The 19,577-nt window shown below is 40.9% G+C and overlaps 1 protein-coding gene across 4 annotated transcripts in view; it reads left to right on the top strand.

Annotated features, from left to right (window-relative positions):
- PPP1R12A (protein phosphatase 1 regulatory subunit 12A) overlaps nt 1-19,577 on the top strand; it is a 101,098-nt gene that overhangs the window by 21,911 nt on the left and 59,610 nt on the right. For all 4 annotated transcript variants that reach the window (XM_060279678.1, XM_060279679.1, XM_035128543.2 and 1 more), the window contains exon 2: nt 7,614-7,744. In XM_060279678.1, coding sequence (XP_060135661.1) covers nt 7,614-7,744 — 131 coding nt within the window. The remainder of the gene's footprint in view (nt 1-7,613; nt 7,745-19,577) is intronic.

Below are 19,577 nucleotides of genomic sequence, written 5' to 3'. Positions count from 1 at the left end.
CCAGCAGTGGTTGTCTGGAAAAATTACCTTGGGTTCATGGTATATAGCAGGGTTGACCCAACACCCTTTGGTGCCTGAGGCAAGATGTACCCCCTGATCTAGGCCCACACCCGGTGGTGGTGGTAGGGGGCCCAACACAGTCACTCCATGGGACCATCCCCTTTTCACTGGGAGTCTTGGTGAAAAGGGGGCATTCTGCAAGGCAGTGTTGCTGCTCTCCCCATCTTTGGCTTTCAGCTAAGTTGTCGGCTCCCCCAAATCCCAGTCTGGATCTCCCACCCACTGTGAAGCATGCCACCCAAGGTAGGTTGCCTTATGCAGCCTCATAGGGCAGCAAGCTAGCTTCAATGTTTCAGGGCAAACCACAAGTCATGCCTTTCTAGCCTCTTTCTGCCCCTCAGGATTTGCTGCCTGGTACATATATGGTTTGATGGATATCTTGCCCCAGTGTGCAGCAACTTTGATAAAGACAAATTATGTGTTAGGGTTCAATAGGAAAGGTGTTGAAAACAAATCTATCGATATAATGATACACAAATCTTTGGTGTAACAATACATGGAATACTGTGTACAGTTCCAGTCATCACACCTCAAAAAAGGGTTAGTGTAGAGCCGCAAAAGGTTCACAAAAAAGGCAACCCAAATGATCATGGAGCTTGAACAATACTCCTATGAGAAAAGTTTGCCAATTTGCGAACTTTTAAGTTTAGAGGAAAGACAAGTAAGGTATATAGTAGGTGCATAAAAGTATGCATGGTGTGGAGATGGAGTGGGTTCTCATTCTCATAAAACTGGAGACTATCCAATGAAGCAGTCTGTTGGATGATTCCAGGCAGATAAAAGGAAGTCCACAGTACATAGTTAAATTATGGAATGCACTCCCACAAAATGGCCACCAATTGGTTAGCTTTAAAAGGGGGTTAGACCAGGGGTCAGCAAGGTTTACCTCGCCCAGGCCGGTTCACTCCAGCGGAGATCCCTCCATGGGCCAGATCGCACCCACGATTTCCGGCGTCTGTGCAGATGTGATTTCTGGCGCCGCGGAAGCGAGTCCCCGCGCCGCGCCAGTTTAGCACAGCCTGCAGGGACTCGCCAAGCAGGCCTCTCTGTTCAGGGGCAGCTCGTGGGCTGGTTAAACGACCCCCCGTGGGCCACTTGTGGCCCATGGGCCTTAGGTTGCTCACCCCTGGGTTAGACCAACTTAACAGAGGTTAAGGCTTTCAATGGCTACTAACTGTGTGCTGTGTACAAGCTCCTGTACTGAAGGTGTTATGCCTTGCTGGGGAGCGCGCGCACACACACACACACACACACACAGAGTGAGCGAGAGATATTCATCTAATCAAACTAGAGTATCTAGTAAAAGTGAAGTAGGAGACATGATAGAGCTTTAGAGCTATCATTGGAAGCAGACCTCTCCTGTTGTTTTGAACACAAGTTATCTACTACTGTTCCCTAACTAACTGAAGACTCTAAAATTTTCCAGCACAAGTACTATTTAAAGTGGACACATTTGCTGTTGCTATCTTTGAAAGAGCCATATTCTTGATCTGCTAATACATAGGCACTTCAGGCTCATTTTAGAAGCTTGTTTGATTTTAGCATACATATAGTTAATATAGTTGAGCCTTTTGCATGGGAATCCCAGAGCCTTATATGGTCAGCTAACTTTGTTCTGCAGTGAACTGAAGGCACCCATCCAAAGGAAAAAAATTCCAATTGTCTTTAACTATCTAGTACCCTTTCATTGGCCTCCTGCGGTAGTACAGTAGCTAACACTCTAACAATTTAAATGTAGGCTTTTACAAAGATTAATTTTGGTAGTATTTGAAAGCTGGATATATTTAGAGAGCAGAAATATTACTTTAGTAAAGGTTCATAACAAGGTCTATAGCTGCTTCATGTAGAGATCTGAAAACTAGCATCACTTTGCGTGAGGACTTCTAATTATTTATAATACTGATCTTGGTGGTTCTGTGCCTGTCTGCATAAAAAGCGGCAACTGACAGAGCAGGTAGTGATTTTTGCATACTTGGAGGACTTTCTAGGCATGCAGAAATCAAAGTCAGACCATACAGCATGAGACTCTCAATCTCAGGGTTGTGGTTTTGAGCCCCACATTGGGCAAAAGATTCCTGCATTGCAGAATGCTGGACTTGATGATCCTTGTGGTTCCTTCCAACTCTACAATTCTATGATTCTTTAAAATCAAACAGCTCAACACAGACTGAGTATCACAGTGGCCTCTAGGGGGGGTGTCAGTTAAAGAAAAAGGGGAAGAGGGGGAATTGGCTTGCTTGAGCTGCTAACAGGTTACAGTTTTGGAAGTGGGGGGAAAGATCAGAAGGAATACATGCTAGAAGGTTAAGTATCCTATCTGAGCTATTAGGGGAGGTTTCAGGAGGGAGCAACTGATGTGCCTCACTTTTGTTTCCCATTCTGCACAAATTTGTTCCTTCTACTGCTGTATAGAAAAACGTGCTCTTTAACCTAAACCTTGGGGAAAGGTTTTAGGAGAGATGGAAAGAGAAAGAATAAAAATACAACCTACAACTTGGTGTGCAAATACATATGTGTTATGTAGTGTGTCGAGGAGTCAACCTGGAGACTTTGATGAGCTTTTGATGATGGTTCACCTTTGGTTGCCTCCTGCAGCCTTCCTAAAGCCTGATTTCTTTCTTTTTTTCTCTTTTAGTTGATATTTAATGACAAGTAACAAAACATACCCACACAGGGAAGCCCTCTGATTTCTTAGTGGAGTTGCCTGCATTCAGAATAGCCTATCCTCGTCCCCAAGGAGGTACTAGTGATATGGAAGCTCTGTTCATTTGCCGGTAATTTTTAGTTGTGTGCTGGGACACACAACTACTGGTCTAAATTGGTGATTGATAAGCCCATTACTCAAATGTTTTATGTGAATCTGAAGTACCCATCCACAAAATAAGTTGCTAGTGATCGTGCTTGATTCTGTTTTAGCTTTGCTTGCTTCTATTCAGCCTTTGCTGTGCTTGGTAATTGACCATGTTCTTACTTGAGGTGTGATTGAATGGTCCTGTTTCTTGTAGCTGAATGACATATCCTGAAATAGGTATATCATATTGAATCATGGAGGGTGGGAATGTACTGTTTTGGAGACAGAAACATTATTGACTATTGCACACTTTAAAATTAAATCTTATAAGATATAGAAGTGAAATTTGTTTCCAGTTCAGATTCAGAAAAACTGTGATCCTGCTATGAGAACCTTAGAATACAATGCCCTAGGCCGTGACTGTGGAGTGTGTTCATCTCTCTTTAGTCTAGTGCAGGGTTTCCTAAACTTGGATCCCCAGCTGTTTTTGGACTACAGCTCTCATCCCTAGCTAACAGGACCAGTGGTCAGGGATTATGGGAATTGTAGCCCAAAAACAACTGGAGACCCAAGTTTGGGAAACCCTGGTCTAGTGTTGACTACTCAGAGTTGACTATTTCATGGGCAAACCAATTTTGGACAAGACAGTGGCATATGCCATTGTTTGCTGGTTTCATTAAGAGATTCAGGGGAGAAAAAGTTAAATATGTAGAATTATATGGATCATCATTGTAGTGAAAGTAGTAGTGAAATTTCAGGGCATTAGTTTGTTTCAATAAGTACAGAACAACTTTCCAGAATTTGAACTGAGAAAGAGGGTGTTTTTCTTGCAATTGTTTTATGACCATCTGGACTTCATAATTCTAAATCACCTCATAGATTGCTTAATACTTTAGGGTGACAGCTGCCTGGTGGTGGTTGGTAGCATAGAAAAAGCGGGGGGAGAGAAAGAAAGATAAAAATTTCTTTTAGAATTGTCTTGATTGTTTAAGGGAAAATAGGAACAAAGAACCTTAAAAAGGATTGATTAGAAAAAAATGTTTTGTGCAAAACTTCATCAGAATTGAGACAACTTTTGGGCTGTATTGTAGCAAAAGGACGGCAAAATACAGACTTCACAATAGCTGGCAGTTTGTGATTGTGACACCTATATGATTAGTATAGGTAGGATTACCTTGACTTTTATTTACCTTTAATGACACCAGCAAATAGATAAATCAGACTATATAGTGTGATGACATCATCATGTCCAGTAGATTGTGCCTTCCTTGGTGGGATCATTTGAGAAACAATGCAGAAAAAGCTATCATTTTTGTTCTCTGCACTCTTATTTTGTCTTCACTTTGTAGTCACCAGTGTCTCACCAATACAGGCACAATTTTATGAAGAGTTGCATCCTGATAACTGGAACAGTGCCTTTGCTGTTGCTACCAGTCATTCATCTCCACTTCCACAGTTCCTAGAAGGCACCTGAGCTTGCTGTGTGAGTTGCTCCCAATGGCAAGAAACTTGGAGGCAAGCTATTTTGGTAACAATCAGTTGCTTCCTGCTGCTTTTACCTTACCCTCACTACCTCTGCCCAGGGATGCACAAGCAAGGGTACCTGTTGCCCATTAGTAACTAAGACAGCAGTTATATCCCTCTGCGTTTTTTCTGAAATGCAGCGTCTTCTTTTCTTTAACTTGCTGTGTTGCACCCTTTTTTCCACAGGAAGTCACACTTGCACCAGCTTCTTTTACAATAAGATAGCTGCTACCATCATGCCCAATTAGCACTAACTCACTGTTTCATCACTACCTCCCATATTCTCTTTCAAAAATGGCCTGTATTCCAGACACTAGGAATTCTAGCCTTGTCAGCTCACTTTTGGAGCTTGAGAGGAGGCTGCAGGAGAAAATACAGTGGTACCCCACAAGACGAACGCCTTGCACAACGGAAAAATTGCAAAATGAAAGTGTATTGCGATTTTTTGGACGACTCGCAAAACGAAGCCGTCTATGGCCGTGCTTCGCAAGACGAAGCAGCCTCGCGACGGGAAGCCGCCGCCGCTGCTCACCTTTAGGACTCCGCCAGTGATGTCCATGGCCGCTGCTTCTGCCTCCTGCGGCGGCGCGGTGCTCATGGCGGCCTCCGTGGCTCCGGCCTTGCCCTCCTTGGTGGCCATGGCGGCCTCCACGGCTCCTCCCCAGCGGGCTGGCGGGGTCCGGCAGTAGCAGCAGCGGGGCTCGCCAGGCGGCCCTTGGCAGGAACAGCGGCGGCGCCTGAAGAAGCGGAGGCCGCGGTGGGAGGAGACCCCTGGCCCTCCTCCTGCTTCCCCCTCCCCAGAGCCTTGAAGACCTCCGGCCGTGGTGGGTGAGTGGGTGAGCGCCTTTTTTGCGCTTCTTTTCCCCCCATAGGAACGCATGAATTAAATTTCAGTGCATTCCTATGGGAAACCGCGCTTTGCAAGATAAAATTATCGCAAAACGAAACGACTCGTGGAACAAATTGGATTTCGTCTTGCGAGGTACCACTGTATAATGGGATAACTCAATGCATACTTTTTTACTTGGGAGTAACAATATTGGAGCAGGAGCAGCTGTATAGTGCATTATTGTTAATATACGAGATTATCTAGTCAACACTCCTCTCCATAATCTTACATTCAGACATTAACTGATATATTTCTTGAAATCATTGATTTGCTTTCTATACCCAGTTATTAACCTGCTATATCGCAAGAAACCACCAACACACCCATAGCAGGCCCCACGTCCCTAGTATCACGTCCATAACATGAGGTTGCACCATAATCTCACTTTTTCCAAGGCCTCTGGTTGGTAGGTCAGGACCATCTCACCCTGTATCACCAGATGTTGCACTTTGCAAGGCCTCTGGTTAATGGGTTAGTTACACTTTTACCCATGCCCATAGCATAACTGATTTTCCAGGCATCTGGTAGTTTTTATTTCTCTTTCCCTTCAGAATGTTCAGTGCATATACCAATCCAGTTTTAAGTCTGTAGTCACAATGCAGTGGTTTTCACCCAAGCGCTCTATATGGATGCATATGATGACCCCTTCATAAAGAACATAGATTATAGCCTCATTTTTGGTAAAATAGTGCCCCATGTTTTCAGTTTCTATGAGCCTTTGAGCAAAATTGCAGTAATGTTGGGCTGGCTAGTTTGAACCATGTTGAAATTGTCAGTGAAGTGCACATGAATGAAAAATGACTGTAAACACCAAGCAGCACAGGTTTCTGCTGCTGCATAAATTCTCTTGGGCCTTTTGGGTAGACATGTGTAGGGTTACACTGAGTGTGTTTTAAGACAGTGATTTTTTTTAGTGTTTTCATGTGTACATGTGTTGATGGTGCCCATGAGATTACCTTTACCTTTCTGAATGGTTTATAGTTCTCAGTCTATAATGGAATACTTGCACTGAGTGAGCCATGCTGTAAATGAGTAGCTAGTCAAGTGGAGAAGGAAAAGGCATTTGATGTTGTTTCTGTTAACCTTAACGATTTGCAGGCTGTAGGCTGTATTCTGATGAGGTCATGGCCTTTTGCTCAGGGGTTTCATTGGAGTCCTGAAGATGTTTAGGATTAGAAAGTAACAGTTCTGACATAGAATTGTTGGACATAGTTTTTGCTTTCTACAAAAGCAAACCTTCAGACACCCAAACGGACAGAAACGTGACATTGTTGTGGTTGGATTACGTGCCTTGAGTGAAGGCATTGGATTTTGATAGTTTAATGTTGTATAGCTCCGTGTTACTGTTGGAGGTCCCTGTGTGGCTTTCCCCCTTGCACATGGCACCCACATGGCTCGAACATGTCGTAGTATGGCTTGCCATGTTTTCTGAACCCAGTTTGTGGCTGAGTGGTAAGCCATAAATAAGCCAAGGTTTGTTCTTGGTTTACTTCTGGTTTATTGCTTATGGTTTGTCTGAGAACACCCCCCTGGATTTGGATGGCACAAAGGCCATAATAGAGCTGTGTGGGTACTGTGCTGAGTTGAGGAGCAACCCATGTGGGGTCCCACATGGCAGGGGGGCATAGTCACAACTAAGCCGTTATTTGAGACAAACTGTGATTTACATGTGTGACTAAGGCAATTGAAACTGTATTTTAGTTATACATATAATAAAAATCTTAATTCCCATAGAGGTTGCTCAGGGTATCTAGGTACCCAAGCATGCATGGTTTTACAGTACTGTATAAGCTCAAAACTGAATTGCATCCTAAGGAAACTGACATAATTTGCTGTTTGCTATATCTTGTGATGTGTGTTTTCTCTTCTACATCTTTCTTTTAGAAACTCTGCAGGGTCTGTTTTGTTCTTCACACTGTCAAAAAGTGAAGAGTATTAGGGTAGCTTATGGCAGATAAGACATACAACCTCACAGTTCTGTATATATCACAAAGTGGAGACATGCTCTCTGCATTCTCTTCTATCCTTCTAAGGCTGGTGTGAGCTGGCAGAGAAGAAATATACCAAACAACCACGTATAAGAACATTTTGTCATGAATGGAAGGAACATGTTGCAGGTGGCTATAGTGAACTCGAAATGGCAATAGAGATTCCTATGCAGAATAAATAAAAGAAAACAATGGGCTAATTCATGTAGCATGAATCATGTGAACATGTGCTTTATGTGGGATAATGACATTGCTGCCTGTTTGGTTGCGGAATGGGCTGTTTGCGGTTAGATCTATTGTCATAGAATGACATTTGGCCAATTGGTAAAACAACCTTAACACTTTTTTCTTCTGTTTATAGGCTTGCATAGATGATAATGTAGATATGGTGAAATTTCTGGTGGAAAATGGAGCCAATATTAATCAACCTGATAATGAAGGCTGGATACCTCTACATGCGGCTGCTTCCTGTGGATATCTTGATATAGCAGAGTAAGGACTTTTCCCCTATATTTAACATAACTTACCTTGATGTTTGGTAGACTTATGATGCAACCATTGCTAAGAAGCTGTTTAACGACAGGATACTTTGAGCAATGTATTCCATATTTTATGAGATGAGAACTGGGTTCTTTATGACAAGAAGAAAAATGCAGTTCCCTCACTCCTCATAATAAAATTATGTTGAACGGTGAATTTGAAATTTGCGGCAGTCTTACATTTGTTAATCATTTTGTAACAAAGATATATCTGAACATATATTCTAGAAATGAGCGCTTGATACTTTATTTGAGGCCTGTGTTTTTTCACTGTGAAATAGTCAACACTGGAGCACCAGACCTTTTGTTGATACTTAATTATATCTAGGGTTAAAGAACAAGCACTGTATTTAGCTAAAGTTTGTCTTTCTTATCTTGGGATGTTGATAGAATTTTCTGGGAAGTTTACAAATAGGATGGCTGTAGCTTTTAAGGATAGCTCTCCACAATCTTTAACCTTTCAATTTGATGTATTGGGTGCCCTTATGAGGAAGAACTCTGAGCTTGAGAAGCCTAAACCTGTCCAGGCTATACATTGACACCTCTTGCATTGCATATAGTAACGTAGGATCCTGTTTGTCCTTAAAAGGAAGCAGTACTAGCTGTATTCTTTCTGACTCTGCAGTATGTGTCAGAATTCTGTTTGAGCTAACATATAAACTAGAATGGCCTTTTAGCAGCTGTAAGTTTCAGTAATTTTTTCATGTGGCAGCTGAAACTACTTTTTAAGGGGTACATGAGTAGGTTTATTGTATATGGTTTTCGTATCTCATTTGTTCTTCCTCTGATGTGTGGGACTGAAGTTTCAATAGTTATTTGCCCATGGCGTTGCTAAGATTTAAAGACACCTTGCATGTAATAGTAGAATAAATGTGTGTAATTCCAGTACTTATGCTGTACATCAGTACACACACACATTCACACCCCTCCTTTATGTATTACACATACAGATGTGTCTGTATGTGTACATATATAATCTATTAATAACTTATTATATATCAATAAAAATTATAATTAGGAAATACAAACATATTACTACTTTTGAGTCTCTCTCTCTGCATCATAAAAATACATTTTTATGTTTGCAGAGCAGTTGTACATAAATGTTCCACTTTTCAAGTGTGAAGGTAATAGGCATTTCATCCAGAGCACACCCTCCTAAACAGTCTTGTTGAAGATGAAAGAAATAATTGCTTGCCAAACAAAAACTAGTAAAGAGGATGTGACTGAGAGGTTCACAATGTAGTTTATGCTTTTTAGGGAGTGTGCTGCAGAAAGTAGGGACTCAGCAGCTGCAGACATCCCTGGAGGTTTCTCATTTTATTGATCTGGGTTCTTTCCTGGTGATAGGAATGAATCAATCTTAGTGGCCTTAATCCTTTGTTGTGGGCACAGCACAGGGACTCCCCCACCCCCATTCCTCTGTGGCTTTTGATGCCATTGTCCATAGTATCCTCCTGGACCAACTTTGTGAGATTGGCATTGGAGGTCTAGTTCTTATTCTGCAGTGTTAAGTTCAGCGAGTTACCCTGAGAAAATGTTCATTGGCCCCATGGTGTTTTTGTTATGGTGTCCCACAGGGGCACATTTTATCCCCAAAGTTTTTTTGGGATCTAAATGATACCAAAGCTTTTTAGGATCTCTCTGAAATGATTGAAAGCAGACATTAGGAGTTTAGAAGCAGGATGCCTTCAGTATGCTGATCACAATTGAACTTGATTTCTTTTGCATCTAAATAGGGTGAGGCTGTAGAAGCCTTGGACCAGGGCCTAGCTGCAGTTAGTGGGCTGAATGAAGACCAGTATAATGAGTTTGAATCCTGTGGCAAAATGTCTATTCTGGAAGAGGTTGAGCTCTTTCTCATGGAACAGGTTCACAGCCTGGAGATGCGCCTGAGTCCATCTTTATCACTTGGGGCCCAATTGGTCTCTACAGCTGGGAGCTCCTTCTATAAACTTTTATCTGATCAGACAAGTGCGGCCATTATTGGGTTGGCCACTGTGATTCAGGCATTAGTAACCTTAAAACTAAGTCACTGTCTACATGGGGCTTTATTTTGATGCATTGCAGGGGGTTGGACAAGATGACCCTTGGAGTACCTTCAAACTTGCAGTCCAGATCTCAAACAAATAATTTACTTACGGTTGAATGCCTATGTTAGGAGTTGTAAGCAGGAAGTTTTCCTGGCTTGGTTGAGGATTAAGACACAGGGTCCATACTCATCCATACATTTTTGGGGTAGGGTGACTCTTGTGTGGTTTTCTCACAGCATTCCCAGAACTGTTAAAAACATCATGTATTGCTAGAGTGTCCACATTTTCTCAGTGCTTGACAAAAGTTTTTGTGAACCTGCCCATCTGATCTATGCTGTGTGGTCTAGCTTCATTCTTGGTTGAATTTAGTTAATAATTTTTTCTTCTTCATGTTTCTAAAAATAATAAATTAGTTAGTTTTCTTTTAAGACAGGGATGGAGAATCTGTGGCCCTCAAGATGTTGCTCACATCATCCCTGACTGTTGGTTATGCAATCTGGAGCTGTTTTAAGACCTTGGTGTTGTAAGAGATATGCTTCACTCATGATTAGATTGGACAATCAGGACTGCTATCTGGTATACAGCATGATATAGCTAAGATATCACTGTGCTATAAAATGCCTATGATTCGCTCAGATACATAAGTTTGTCACCAAATGGCACCTTAAACCTGGGTTGCCATTTATATGAAATTTATATCGTCACCATCATCACCATTACTGTTATTATTAGTTTCATTTTTCTACTGCTTTATATGTTAAAGGAAAAATCTCAGAGCAGTATACAACACAATAAAGCATCAAATGAAACAAACCAGAAAAAGACAGCGACAAGAGATCACTACAAATCAACAAGCTGGCTGGTGCTCAACAATATCTTTTGATACTGGGGAATGTGGGGGCATGCACAGCAGCAGAAAACGTTGTTGCACGCCAGCCAGATGGCGGAGATGTCAGTCTCCAAACCTGATGGCAATATATCTTCCCTTGGTTGCAGGTTGACTCACATCAGTCCCAAAATGTGCCTAGTGCCTGGGGGATTTTGAACAGTGCTCCCTAGGTACCAGAAAGTTTGATCTGCATTGTGATAGAAGTGAACAGCTGATTTGATTATGATTATTTTTGTGACTTGCTGGACTTGGCTTGACTATTTGTAAAAAGTTGACAACTTGTAAGACACATGAGACTCAAGGCAAGAACTCCTAATTGATAGTTTAATCACAACTGATGTTTCATATCCTTTGTATTATCGAGTTCTGCCAAACTGAATAGTTGGTCACACTATTTCTCTGGCTCAGATAGACAAAACCTGCTTAGGACTATTTTCTCCTTCCGCTGGGTTTGTAATTAAAATGATAATAGTTATTGTTACCTCAAAGAGGTGTGGTCAGTCTGCACCTGCTTCCTATCGTCACTGGCTCTCAAAGCTTTGTTTGGATCATGTGGGCATAGATCTGCCTTTCACCAAGACTAAAGCTGCTTTTTTGCTTAAGACGAGTGCAAAGCTACCTGGGAAGAAAGTACCTGAGGTTGTGCAGTGTGGCCAGAAGAACAATATTTGCTTCTTTGTTGTTGTTGTTGGTTATACCCCTTATTTCTAATCTATTGACTTCCTCCTTCCTCCTCCTCCTGCGATTCTTTACATTTGCTTCTTTGTTTTGAATCAGTATATGTTTGGATAATGGTGTCAGGTGGAGGGAGAGAGTTGCTTTATGGCTCCTGCAAGCTACAAACCTGAAATTGATTCTTGATTATGCTTTCAAGGAGCTGACTTTAGGCACCAGGTCTGTTGACAGACCAACTCTGCATTATAAAGATGTCTGCAAACATGACATGAAGGCTGAGAACATTAGCCTTATTGTGTGGCAATTCCTTGCTGATGACCATAGTGTCTGGAGACAGGCAGTCAGGTCATGCATCCATAGCAGCGACCAGAGGAGGAATGACTGCTGGGAGGAGCACAGAGAGAATAAACATCATGCATCTGCAGCAGCACAACTGGATGCCTTCATCTGCCCCAGCTTCAATAAAACATGGCTCTCCCGTATTGGTCTCTACAGCCACAGTTGGTGCTGTAACTCTCTAATGGTTTGACTTTACCCCCAATGGCGCCCTCTTCCATTGTCTCCCAAGACAGATGGATGCCAACAGCAACTTTTAATAAATATGTTTGCCGGGGGGTGAGTGGGTGGGTTAAAATTAGCAAGGAAAAAACGCAAAGGCTGTTTAACCACAGATTTATTTAACCCACTTACTAAAGTCAAGTGTAGGAGGCTACTAAATCAGTCTGCATTTATTCATCTAGCACTACTTTGACTCTTAGGCAGAGATTCTATCACCTGTTACCTGATTTTTTCAATCAGAGATGCCATATCTTCTCTGTAGGATCCTCTCCATGCAAACCATGTGTTCTCTTTCTCATATAAGTAAACATGCATAGCATTGCACTGTTAAAGTTAAAATAAACAATTTAATGTGTTAATTGACCTTCATAAACTCTGAGTAATACATAATTTCACTCACATTGAAACTGCTTTGGAAGTTTATAATGTTGACATTTAGTACGGTATGACTAGATAGCACAGTTGACTGTTAGAAACTTTATTTGTAAGTCCATGGGAAGAGACCATTTTGTTCAGTGCTGCATACTTTACTTTCCTTAAATTCTGGTGTTGTGCTCCTTTTGGAGCAGTTCTAGAGGTAACTCGGAGAATGACCATCTAGGTTCTTAAGGTAAGAAGGGCAATTCTAGGAATCTCTAGTCCCACTGCAGGAAACTTATTGTTTTCTTTTTGAAAGGTTGGAGAGAGGAATGTGGACTTTGAAACCTAATTCTTATCTGGAAGATGTAATTATTTGGGGACACTTGTTCTTTGGAAGGAAATTAGTGATCTTCGCATCTACTGGAACCATCCTGTTTTCACCTTTTCAAATTATGTTGAGGTTTCCTTTTTGTATTGTTTTATTCCTGTTGCTTTAGAAGCCCTTGACAGAAAGATTGCAGGAAAAGACCTGTTTTTTTCCTAAAGGAGGGTTTTTGTTTTTGTTTTAAACTAACTTCTGCATGTCTGCCTCTTACCCTGATCTTGGAAATGCAGTCCGTACTGTTGGAGTAGCAGTTTGACTCAATGAAGACAGCTCAGAGAGAAAAGCTCAGTTTGCTGTTCTGCTTAGATGACGTGCAAACCAGTTAGATTTGTAGTTTATTTAGTGGGGAATGGAGCAGAAATCCTCAACTTCAGACAGGTTTCCACTTACTTTGGTATAGTATAACTACAGTGGTACCTCTGGTTACGAATGCTTCAGGTTACACGCTCCGCTAACCCGGAGGTAGCTGTTCATGGTTGTGAACTTTGCCCCAGGATGCGAACGAAAATTGTGCGCCAGAGGTGCGTGAGCAGCGGGAAGCCCCATTAGCGAAAGTGCACCTCAGGATAAGAACGGTTTCAGCTTAAGAACGGACCTCCAGAACAAATTAAGTTTGTAACCAGAGGTACCACTGTACTTACTTTGGTCTTGTTCTATCTTTTACGGGATGTTTTTCTCCTGTAGGTAAAATTAAGAAAGTAACTAGCCTAGTGTCATGTTCTGTTTGTGCTTTCCTTCATAGTTCTAGTTCCAATATGGTATTCAGCTCATGAAAGGAGGCATGACTTTCTTGAAACAGATGTTATTTATTGCATGATTCGCTTTGCATACATATGAATTGAGAAACCATACTTTTTCTAATGTTGAAAAACAGCTTGTAATGGATATGTGCTGAACAGATATCCTGGGCCTCAGTTTCTGGTGCTCCTGATACTAGTGACCTGATGGGGCAGACTATTTGAGATACTTCATGATTAAGTATTGGCTGGGAAACAAAAGTCTAGGGATTGGCAGCCACTGTTGATGCCAGTCTGGCCATCATTCATTGTTTTAATAGTCACTTCCTTTTCCTGTACTTTGCTTTTTAATTCAGTGGCTGCATAAGGCCAATAAAAAATGGATACTATCGATGGATTAATTTGCTTGTGTCTCAGATGTTGAATAGGTTGAAATGAGCATAACGTCAAAGAACATACTTTGAGATGCCTCCCACACTGAATATTTTTTGACTAGGATGACACTATAGAATACTGGATCACTCAAGGTATTCATAAGATTGCATTTTCTGGTTGTTGTTTTGCTCATTTCATATTAGGTAATCACTGTGGTTCTTAAGACTGTTTATGGAAGACAATCTTACTCGGCTACAAGTGATTGCCAAAGATTATGATAGTTTAGCTTTGTACAGTATGCTTTTCTTTGAAAAGAATGAATTTCTATACATAAAGATATCACTTCTACTTCTAGCATTCCCTATTCCATTTTTCTCTCTCCCTTATTTTAAAGCCTGTGTTAAATTTAACAGTTGCTGTAACAATTGGTCGCTGCTCCTACTTAGTGCACACCAATGTAACAATGATTTAAACTGCTTTTAAGAGAACCATCTGCTGAACTTTATCAGCATACAAGCGAGGCATTTTAGGCTCTCTGTGCATGCAACGAAGCCAGCAATCTTAGGCATATGTCCTACTGAACAAAATGGGACTTCTGACTAGTGATGTTAAATTCTTGAGAATAATCTTTTGGAGAATATTCTTGAGAATATTCTCGATTAATGAGAATATTAAAGAACTTTCATTTAAAATAGAATATTCATTTTAATGCATTGAAAATAATATAATTAGTTAATATCCATGTTTATTCATGGGTAAACTTGTTCAGATGGTAACCAAAAACTGTACAGATACTCAATGGGGCAATGCAGTGAATGCACATTCTTTGATTTTTTGCCCCAAACTTGAAATTGAAAATTCAACGTGAATGACTCACGTTAATCGCTAAGCCTGTCACTAACCATATATTTACCATCAACTTTGAATTCTAATTATGTTTTGTATGTATGGAATGCAGCTTTTAAGTAAAAGGAATATAAAAAAGACTCAGGTCCACTACATGAGTATGTACTTTAATAAGCATATCTACGTGGTACAGTATTTTCAGGCAGCACTAATAAAATTAATATAAAGTTTAAAATAAATGCTATTTTTTCCAGAAAATAAAACACAAAATAATCAGCAGTGACAAGTTACATAACATCAGAAATGCAAATTACTATCTGCTTAGACAAGTAAGGCAACACACAACATATTTAAATTATAACTGATAAATTGTAACAAGAAATAAATTTATTTTTTAAAAAAGTAGGCTTTAAGTAACAAGTCTCAAATGGTTATACAAATTTATATTGACTCCTCAAACATCTTAAGAGGATAAGTCATCATCTTCGTCTCCACGATGTCAATCTGTGGTAAATGGCACTGCAAAAACCAGTTACTAGCACTAAATAAAAATGTAGAAATGTCAACTGTTTAAATCAAGGCCACCTCACATGCCGTTACACATAATTGTATAGGCCTAGGTACTTTAAGTGTATAAAGCATTAAAGCTACTTTCTGCAAAAAAATAAATAAATCACACTGTATGGCCAAGGGTATAGAATTGCTAAGAATAAGGTCACACCAAATAGGAAAAAAGCTATTACATATAGTTGAAAAACATATGAATTCAAACATTCATCAAATTAAATGAATAACATTTTTAAAAACAAAACAAAAAATGTTTTCTGTACCTCACATTTCAGAACTGCCAATGGTGACACAATGCCCAGTAATGTAACTGGATCAAAAAAATCATTATTCATTACTTACACATATCACAGATTGATTTATTATTTACTAGATTTTTAAAATGTGGGTTGTAAAACTGGTTCTTACATTAGAATTTACACTTTGTGGAGAATATTCTCCGGAGAATTTTCTAGCAGAGAATATTCTCAAGAATATTCTCTGGAGAATATTCTCACCTTACATCACTACTTCTGACTAAAGCATACATAGGCTCAGGCTGTAATTGCCCAGATTTTGCTAATCCCTGGATCCCTTAGAAAACACACAATAGTACATAAACTGTTTTTAGATTAATTTAGTCTGTCCTGCTTTTGGCATCAAATTTGCCTTGGTTATCCTGATGGATGACATGTGCAGAGAGAGACAGGTGGAGTATGACCCTGTTATTTCTCCTAGATTGTTAAGTTTAGGGCAGGGGTCCTCAAACTAAGAGCCATGGGCTGAATCCGGCCCACCAAGGTTTTGGCTCCAGCCCGCCCACCAGTTGCAGAACCTGCTGCTGACTCCTTCCCTTCCCTTCGGGGTAGAAAAGGCGGGCATGTTCTCAGAGGAATGGGGGTGGGGGAGGCAACCTCTATGGGAGAACAACCCAAGGCGGGGGAGGACTTCCTCCTCTGCAGGAAGGCTCCACGGAGAGATGGGCATCTCGAGGATTCAGTGCCAGCTAAAGATGGGATATGCTTTTGGCCAGCTATAGTTTTTGCCATAACGCTGGGGAATGGGAAGGCCACAAACCTTCAAGTGAGTGAGTTAAATATTCATTCATATTTTTTTCAAACTGTAGCCCGGCCCATAGCTGTCAAGCAAGGAAGCCTACTCAGCATAAGGGAATTTCCCTTAAAAATAAGGGAGAACTTGACAGCTATGGTCCGGCCCCCAACAGTGTCTGATGGACAGTAAACTGGCCCCCTGTTCAAAAAGTTTGAGGACCCCTGGGTTAGGGTGTCCTGCTTTTGTGATGCATGTGTTTTTTCTAAAAATATAATCCATGACTTGTTTTTTTGAATAACAGGTCATTTTAATGATTGATCCTTTACTGCTTTAATTATTTGTTTTTATATTGTTGTACACTATCCTGATATTTTGTGACAGGGTGGTATAAAAATACTTGTATAAATAAATAAATTCCTGGCAAGTTCTGTGTTCATGACAAAGTGTTTGTTTTCTTTCTTGTGGGGTAGATGTTAGTGTATGAACACAATTGTCATGTTGGATCAGATGAAAAGATCCAACTAGTCTAGTATACTAAAGGTAAAGGGACCCCTGACCATTAGGTCCAGTCGTGACCGACTCTGGGGTTGCGGCACTCATCTCGCGTTACTGGCCGAGAGAGCCGGCGTACAGCTTCCAGGTCATGTGGCCAGCATGACAAAGCCACTTCTGGTGAACCAGAGCAGCACATGGAAACGGTGTTTACCTTCCCGCCGGAGTGGTACCGATTTATCTACTTGCACTTTGACGTGCTTTTGAACTGCTAGGTGGGCAGGAGCAGGGACCAAGCAACCGGAGCTCACCCCGTCGCGGGGATTCGAATCACCGACCTTTTGATCGGCAAGGCCTAGGCTCAGTAGTTTAACCCACAGCTAACTTAATACAAGCCTAATGCTTTGGAAGGCAGAGGGCCTCCTTGGTAGTGGTGCCCTCCCTTCAGATGTTAAGGAAATAAACAACTATCTGACTTTTGGAAGACATCTGTTTAGGGAAGTTTTAAATGTTTTTTTATAACAAGCTTCTGATAGACTTTATATTCCATTTATATGTCTGAACCAGGGTGAGCCAATGTGCTGTTCTCTAGACGTTTTGGACTAAAATTCCCAGTGTTCCTTAGCATTGACTGTGCTGACTGGGACTGATGGGAATTGCAGTCCATAGCATCTGGTAGGCTTCCCCTTGTCTAAACTTATTAAATGCTGTCTCAGGCTCTTGATGTATTTCATGACCTCCCATCTTAACATGAAGCTGACAGAAGAGATGCTGAAAGAAACAAGATGAAATCAGTTATGATAATCTGTGAAGACTTTTAGGATTAGTCATAACAGAAACCTTTTATTCATATCACAGTGGATTTTTTTTAGATTTTCATGAGGACTTTAGTCTCCACAATGTTTATAATTTATCAATTTAGGTAACTTTATATAGATGAAGAAGTCTCAGTTTAAAGATAGTAAATAATTTTTGTAGCACTTCCAGTTCTGATACTATTCTGGAAACAGAATAGCCTCAACTTTAAATAGTATTCTAAATGTGGATACACCACAGGTTACTATAATGACAGACATTTAAATAACCTAGATGCCTGCAGTGACTATGGATTACCTCCAGGAAGATTTTACAAAAGTTGCTATTTTCTTTTATATGCATGGAATGGGAATCAAGTTGATTCCTTCTAGTAATTGTTTTCTCCAATGAAATTTTTCAATTTCTTAAGTTCATTACTAACAATGAATGGATGCCAATGGCAAAAACAATATTAGGGCAGATCTTTTATTGTTAGATTTAATTTTAATATACCAAACTGAGTACTTACTGTTTTAATATATTCAAAGTTTAATTTAGTATATTCAGCGAAATAAAAATAAAAACCATAGCTCTTACAGTCAGAAAGGCCCTGAGATGACATTACAGGGGGAATGTTTTGCCTAATAGTTGTTTTAGTCTACATACTTCTGTTATGCTGATGTTTCAAGGAACTTTGAGAAGCTCCATGTCATATAGATGGCTTGCTCCTGGAGAGGGAAGATTCCTTGAAATGTAGAATTCCTTAAGGTTAACTTCTTAAAATGGTGCTTATCTGATCTTTAAGCAATGACATCTAAGGCAGGGTTGACTAACCCCCTGCCCCCGCCCTCAGGGCCACAGTGCTGGTCTCCCATGGTGGGTGTGGCTAGTGTTTGCTGTCTGGTCTTTGACTGCAGTAAAGATTGATTGATTGGTGTGACATATAAGCACATATGTACCTGCCACACACATTTAGTAACCATAACATATACTAACCAGACATGCCATCAGTCAGTCCTCCCTTCCACCCCCTCCATCACCATTCAAGTTCTTCCCACTCCAACACTCAAGGATCTGTTCAAAGTTTAAAAGCCAATGTTCTTGAACGAGCAAACAGGGGGATTCATCTCCAAGCTCAGTGCTTTGGTGCTTAGTGCTATGATCAGAGGTTAAAGGTCCTTCTTAATACTCTTTAGAGAGAGGATCTTGAAGCAGGCTACAGATTCATTTATTTTCCTCTCTGGATGAGTTTGTGTTGTAATAGATGGTTTGACTATTTACTGTACCACAACCCCCATCTTTCCAGTGAAAAACTATTATTTCCCCAGACACTAGTGTGTTTGTCAGTCTGTATACATTTGTATATCCTTGAAAAAACTAAAGCAGGCATCCCCAAACTGTGGCCCTCCAGATGTTTTGGCCTACAACTCCCATGATCCCTAGCTAACAGGACCAGTGGTCGGGGAAGATGGGAGTTGTAGTCCAAAACATCTGGAGGGCCGAAGTTTGGGGATGCCTGAACTAAAGAAAATAAAATTGATGCGTGAATACAGTCTTACCTCGGGTTACAAATGCTTCAAGGTTGTGTGTTTTCGGGTTGTGCACCGCGCCGAACCCAGAAGTACCGGAATGGGTTACGTCCGGGTTTCAGCACTCGCGCATGTGCAGAAGCACTAAATTGTGCTTTGCGCATGTGCAGAAGCGCCGAATCATGACCCCCCGGCACGCAGATGTGGTGCTGCAGGTTGCAAACGTGCCTCCCTCACGGATCACATTCGCAACCCGAGCGTCCACTGTATGTGTTGATCCCACATTTGTCAACATGTGAGGAGGGGGTCATGTCAGCCCCCCGTATGTGTCTCAGTAATTGCATCTTTGTTTCTTTCATTTAGAAAGGGAGGATATAGCTGCCATTTGGAATTTTTGGGACAGTGCCATTGCTCACTTGTTCACCTTCATTCTGCTTATACTTATATACGTGTTCAGTTTACTCAGTTTTGCAGCATCACAGAAATAATTTATTGTAGGTTGTTCTCTACTTA

Source organism: Zootoca vivipara, chromosome 10 (genome assembly GCF_963506605.1).
Source record: "Zootoca vivipara chromosome 10, rZooViv1.1, whole genome shotgun sequence".
Lineage (NCBI taxonomy): Eukaryota > Metazoa > Chordata > Lepidosauria > Squamata > Lacertidae > Zootoca > Zootoca vivipara.
This window is presented reverse-complemented; position numbering and strand designations above follow the sequence as displayed.